The following is a 6,386-nucleotide window of genomic DNA, read 5'->3' as shown; positions in this document are numbered from 1 at the left end:
TAATACAACACAATCTGTTAACATACTTGAATAATAAACATGAAAATATTATAAGGTATAAATCTAAATAAATCTGTTTTTGATCGTTTTTCCTTCCACTCAACTTTCTACTATTCTTGGATAAAGCCCTCTGTAGATACCCACCTTCTTTTTCTGCTGGATATCAAACCAAGTCAGCTGTCTTCTCCCGAACAGAAATACCTGTATTATTTCTGTCCTTCATAGTACTTCCAATTTCATAATAATATCAGCTTGCTTTTGATTTTGCCATTAGATTACATCAAAACCATTTAAATCATTCCATTCACATTATAAAGTTTTGAATTCAATCTTAAATGTGAAATTATTGATTTACATTCAGACTTATTTAGATGCAGCTACTAATCAAAATGAGCTGATACTTTTGTACCAGAACAAAGTTTCTCACATTGATTTTTTTTTTTGTGCTTCAGATCCTGGAGAGTTCCCAGTCCCTATTGAGCGTCCTAAAACAAGAAGCAGGAAACCTCAGCAAGGCCACAGGGCCTCGGAAAAAGGACCATTGACGCCACAGAAACCCCACTGAACTCTGTTAGACCACAATCCTCTCATTCTGCACTTTTTAACCCACTGATCTGTTCCGTTGGGTATTTTTTTTTTCTTTTCTGTAAAGCAATAAATGTTTGATTTTTAACTGTATATCTCCAGTGACTCTTTCAGACAAAACAGACTCGTTAACACCTTTTGTTCAAGTCGTCTATTTATTCAGCTCTGTTTTTGTACAAGTATGACATCTTTGTTTTTTTAAACCCCTTGCCCCCCCCCATCAGATTGTAGACAGTAAGTTGACATCAAGCAAATGAAGGTTTACAGACAGGAGGGTGATGAACGGATGGATGGAGCTTCTATCACACTGTGTGACGGGAGGAGACGTACACAGCTGAATCAGAACCAACATGTTTGTTTTTTTTCTGCTGGTGTCATCAAGGACCATCAATCATTTGGATGGATCGTCAGACGGGCCACGACTCCACAGCAGCTCAGAAAACAAACTCTAAAAGCTCCGTAATCAAATTATTAACTCAAGCTCTACGTTTCTGTTGTCGCTTCAGAACTAGTATTGGTCTGACGCAGTGGGGTGAAATAATATTCACCCCACTTAACTATGATACCCCCAAATAAAATCTAACGCAACCAACTGGAGAAGATTTATCATTTAATTTTAGAATTTGCACTTTTTGTTTTAACGTTAAAAGAACATTTAGTGGATTTTCTCTGTGATTTCATGCAGAAATCGTCTGATTCTAAACTTGGATTTACTAAAGAGGAAAATGTGAATTAGGATTTTTTTTTTAATTGAGGGGAAACTCATTAAGCCTTTTTTAGCAGTGGTTCCTCAAACAAATACTTATTCTGTATTTTTAAATCAGTTTTGAAGAGTTAAAGCTGTTTTTATTTATTTTAGTATTTTTCATTGAAAAATGCTTACTGCTTACTGTAGAAAATTTTAAGATCTGTCCAGGGACAACAGATGAAAAATGGCCTTTTGGCTAATTCTGGTGCATTTGCAGGAATGCTTTTTAATGTACACTGTCCCTTTAAATAAATTAATAAATTAAATGTGTTTAAAAAAAAAACTAATTTACTGCCATACGGCTAAATAAAATCCAGCTCAGATTAGGAATATTGTGTAATGATTAAATAGAAAATGATGAAAATAAACTTTTCTTTCAAATATGTTTTATATCTGAAATGCATATTTGTATCCAGGCCCCTTTTACTCTGTTACCCAGAGAAAATCTCACAACAACCACTTAATTGGTTCCTTAAAAGTTATTACTTGTTATTTCTTGTTGCATTTTGATGTCGTATGGAAATCTCTTCATAACTATAATCTATATAATTTTCTGGTTGAAAAAATTTTAAAGAAATGCGTAGGAGCCAATTATTTTTTGTTAATGATTAAAAGTTTTTTGTTTTTGTGCATAATCTAGCTAAGTTTATTTTACTTTATCTGTTTAGAGATTATATTTTTTGGTTATTTAGTCATGTTCCTTTCTTTTTTGGTTAGTTATGATTAATTTAGGTTTATAGTTTTTATAAATAGGCAGTCAAGTGTATGTTTGTGTCATCAAAGCTGGGCCACAACATTAGTAAAAAAAAAAAAAACATACGCCCACCCAGATGCATGCTGGTCCTACGATTGACTGCCCTATTTATAAAAAATAATTAACCTAAATTAATCATAACTAACCAAAAAATAAAGGAACATGACTAAGTAACCAAAAAAACCTAATCTCAAAACAGATATTAAACAATAAAGTAAAATAAACTATCTAGATTATGCACAAAAACAAAAAACATTTTTAATCATTAACAAAAAATTATTGGCTCCTACAAATTGGAAAAGATCTTAAACCTCTGCAGATTTTTCTGTTTTATTTGCATTTTAAAGAGTTATTGATCAGTAAATCTTTTGGACATTTGTTTTTTTTTTTCTATTGAACTTTTTCAACATTTTCAGTCCAGCTGTTGTACCTGGCACTTTGCTCTTCATGTGCTCATCACATTAGGCAAGTTGATATGATCGGTTTTAGAAAAACACAATTTGGGGGCTAAATTTATAATTTTTTCAGTTTGTCAAACTGTTGAATTAAACTGGAGAGATTCAGGAGTTTGAGAAAAGCTGCAGGTCAGGAACCCCAAATCTTCTAAATTCTTTTGGTTATCTCCTATCTCTTCTTTCATCTTTTCTCTTTTTTTCTTCTTTTTTCCTTTTCTTCTTCTGTTTTTCTGCTCTATTTACATTGCAGTGTCCATATAACCTGTAAAACTCCCTGCATAATTATAATAATGAAACAAGTGTAGCCGTAAGGCAATTGCCATATGGCTCCACTTGTGAAAGTAAAATCTGTTGGGCTCTTTTTGGCATCAAGACAATTATTCTTATTGCCACATTGCCAGACAGTAAACTGTAATAATAATTAAAAAAAAATCTTTTGGTTCCTCCCTGAAGTCCCCAACCAATAATAAGGGTTGCATCTAGAAGTCATCCTGATGAGCCTTCAGGTCAATCCAGTAGACAAGTTTGTAATTTTCTCTCCAAACCAAACATGGAGGTTCAAAGACTGAAGAAAAAACGAATGGCAAAAAACAACCAAAAAGAAACTTGGGAAGAACTTCAGAAAACCTGGAGAGCAACACAGCAAAGCCACTTTAAAGAGACTAAAAGGAAGTCTGGCAAAGTAAAAAAAAACAAGGAGTTTTGCTCAACATATCAAATGAAAATGAAAGAATCCAGCAACTTTACATCCTTTTATTGTTTATTATTAGTTATTATTCATTGATTTCTCACTGTAGCGGGGACCAGTTATTTTAGTTTCACTTCCAGACCTATTTCACTGCTTGCTAAGTGGCTGTGGGGAGACCTTTAAGCCACATGGTAAAAAAAAATTGCATCAAAAAAGATCTCCTACTTACGGAAGAGGATTAGGGCCACTGGAAAAAAAAAAAAAAAAAAAAAAGTTAACTGATTTTTTTAATTTTATTTCAGCTTAACATGGGAAAAAAAGTCAGAATTCTGACTTTTTTTCTCAGAAGTCTGACTGAATTCTGACAATAATAAATTGAGAAAAAAAGTCAGAATTCTGAGATTAAAGTCAGAATTCTGAGATTAAAGTCAGAATTCTGACTTTTTCCCCACACTATACTGAAATAAAAAAAAAAAATCAGTTAACATTTTTTTTTCCAGTGGCCCTAATCCTCTTTCGTACCTACTGCACCTTTAAATCAGGCTAATCCGAATATAGTTCCAATAAATCGGCTCCTGAGTCACTTGAAACGTTAGCAAACTGCAAAGAAAATATAATTTGGGTCAGATTTTACATCCCACCTCCAATTTCCTACTCAAGAAAAACTTTTTTGTCCCTTTACATTTAGTTATTTTCATGACCTACGGTGATAAGTGGTCATAAACCAGCTCAAATCTAACATAAAACTGTTATTATGGGTTGGGGGGGGGGTTCTGATCCCCATTTGGATCAGCTGACCCCTTCAGAACATAACCTCCAATCAAACAAGGAAACCCCTCAGCTGGCTTTTATTTATTGAGGTCCTACAACCAGTGATGCTTTATTACATTTTGAATATGCTTAATAGTCAAAGTGGAAAAAATAAAAAAACTCCCCGGTTTGGTTTATTATGGCCAAACATGGCTCCGGTTTGTACCACAAAAAGATGGAGACAAAACATCCAAATCAACTAAAAGATCTAAACACTTTTAGTTGATTTTAAAGGCTGCTTCATGTCTGCTGTGGAGCGGCGGACGTATGGTCACAGTGACGAGGCCGACAATCATGAGACTTTAATACAAGGCTGCGGCAAACATTTAAAGACAGAAGCCAACATGGCGATAATCGGCAGTGCATTCATTTCGTTCCGCTGGAGAGTTTTACTTTCAATGTTCTTCTGCTTGTTTCTAGTCCATAATTACGCCTCCGTTTCCTACAGGTTTAGTGGTTCAACCTCAAACCGAACCCTTTGGGTCAGCTTCTCCTTCTGCACATTTCCTCCATTTCCTGTCTTCATTAATTATCAGGTGCAAAATGCAGCTTAAAAAAAAAAAAAAGCATGACAGTGCAAAGACATTCAACATTGAAGACTCCAGGACTTTAACTGAAAACAACAGAAATCCAGCTTCAAGGACTGAAAAGGTTCCAGATGATTGTGGAGAAAAATGACCAGCGTTACGTGGATCTTTTAAGTCTGGAAACACTGGTGGACGGACGAGTGCGAGGCCAGAACGGCAACATTTGAATCAGTTGGCATTATGAGTTCAAGAAAAATAAAATCATCTGAAAACTTTCCTTTGTATAAAAACAAATCGGTAGAAAAGAAAATATATATAAACGATCACAAGCCCATTCTCTCACGGCATACTTTCCCACTAGGCATGGGCTGGTTACCGCAGTTTACGTCGCAATATTGTTGGGATACCTCGATCATAAACTAGAGAAAAAGCCAATTTTCCTTAATCGTATCAGTTCTAGAAAATCTGCATTAAATAAAGAGTTTAATCATTTTCATTCATCTTGTTTAAGCAAATCCCAAAATAAATATGTAGATGAGATGAAAAAGAGAAGAAACGATGTGAGATCTTTAGATGTGGGGTTCCTCAGGGTTCTATGCTCGGTCCCATTATTTATTCACTCTCTTTTTACCGGCTCTTATGATATCATAGCTTTAAATTGTGCAAATATGATGCAAGAATCTTAATCCAACCCATGCCTAATTCCCACTAATATAACATTCAACACAGAAGCCTTAAATAAAATGGCTGCTTTCTCTGTGGAATGTCAAAGTACTTGAGGTCTGACAGGAGAAAATAAAAAAAAAAAATGAAGAAAAAAAATCTAGTAAGAAGCTTTTCTTGCTTCTCCTGATTTACTTCACACACGCAAACACGGATCGCACAGACGAGAAGTCGCAAAAAAGCCGTCAGATCGGAACTTTTGTCTTTACAGCTCACATGAACACATTCTGCAAAGCGATGATTCAGTTTCGGGACATACAGACGTTATTTTTATTACTATTATTGGCGAAGGTCACTTTTATTTCCCGAGCGTTCGATACGGAATAAAAGCTGCTACTGATTGACGGGCGTCTTGATCGACTCCTTTCAAACAAAAGAAAGGAGGTTTTAAAACACCTCTGAGAAACATCCAGCAAATTTAATACGGCAGAGAGACCTCCAACTAAAGAAAGGCGAAGAGAAGCTTTACAGTAAACATGAAAACAAACATGCACGTACAAAACAAATGACCAAAGAAAAAAATTTAAACGTGGCACCCTTATACCTTCATTTTTAGTAGTTTTTCAGTTTGTATGTCTGCTATTTATAATCTGTACAGAAAGGAGAGGAAAATCCTAACACTGACTTCCGGCACCGATGAGTGAGAGTGTGGGACAGATCAACTGTCCGCAATCAAAGGGGGGAAACACAGGCCAGCTGCTTCTTTCTTTCTTTATTCCGATTTGTTGCTTCCTCCTAAAGAGGTTGGAAACTTCTCCGATGGCAGGAAAACAGCGGGGGTCGGAGCAGCGTGTGCTTGCAGTCGGGCCTGGACGTGTGGCGAAATCCCCGCCGGATTTTCAGGAGATGCTGCCGCCGTCCGCAGCGATCAGAAGTAGAGAGCCGGCTCGCTGCTGTAGTCGGACAGCGAGGAGCTGTCTGCCGGCGTCAGCTGGATGGAAAACAAAAAAATTGGTTTTCAAATGATGTCAAACCTCTCTGCGTTAAAGTCTTTTTGTCCAGAAACGGCTTGTAATAAAACTAAAAGCAGAGTTCCCGCGGGTCCTTAAAAAGTCTTAAAAGGCATTGAATTCTTCAAAATAAAACTAAGGCCTTA

General features: G+C 35.9%; 2 protein-coding genes across 3 annotated transcripts in view; one reads left to right on the top strand and one right to left on the bottom strand.

The window, feature by feature from the left end:
- The window catches only part of ssna1 (Sjogren syndrome nuclear autoantigen 1), an 8,410-nt gene extending 7,154 nt beyond the window's left edge, over window positions 1-1,256 (top strand). The window contains exon 4 of one of the 2 annotated variants that reach the window (XR_001481195.1): window positions 453-1,256. Coding sequence is in view for 1 of the 2 variants with exons in the window: in XM_015373185.1 (XP_015228671.1) it covers window positions 453-545 (93 nt within the window). In the remaining variant the exon portion in view is untranslated. The remainder of the gene's footprint in view (window positions 1-452) is intronic. The other variant, XM_015373185.1, reaches the window with a different exon arrangement.
- Window positions 1,257-3,971: 2,715 nt separating this feature from the next.
- Window positions 3,972-6,386, bottom strand: part of tprn (taperin) — a 42,220-nt gene continuing 39,805 nt past the window's right edge. Inside the window, exon 4 of the mRNA XM_015373204.1 lies at window positions 3,972-6,221. Coding sequence (XP_015228690.1) covers window positions 6,159-6,221 — 63 coding nt within the window. The 3' untranslated portion in view covers window positions 3,972-6,158. The remainder of the gene's footprint in view (window positions 6,222-6,386) is intronic.

Source organism: Cyprinodon variegatus, unplaced genomic scaffold, assembly GCF_000732505.1.
Source record: "Cyprinodon variegatus isolate N-32 unplaced genomic scaffold, C_variegatus-1.0 Scaffold82, whole genome shotgun sequence".
Lineage (NCBI taxonomy): Eukaryota > Metazoa > Chordata > Actinopteri > Cyprinodontiformes > Cyprinodontidae > Cyprinodon > Cyprinodon variegatus.
Note: the sequence above shows the minus strand (reverse complement) of the source record. Positions and strands in the feature narration are given on the sequence as shown.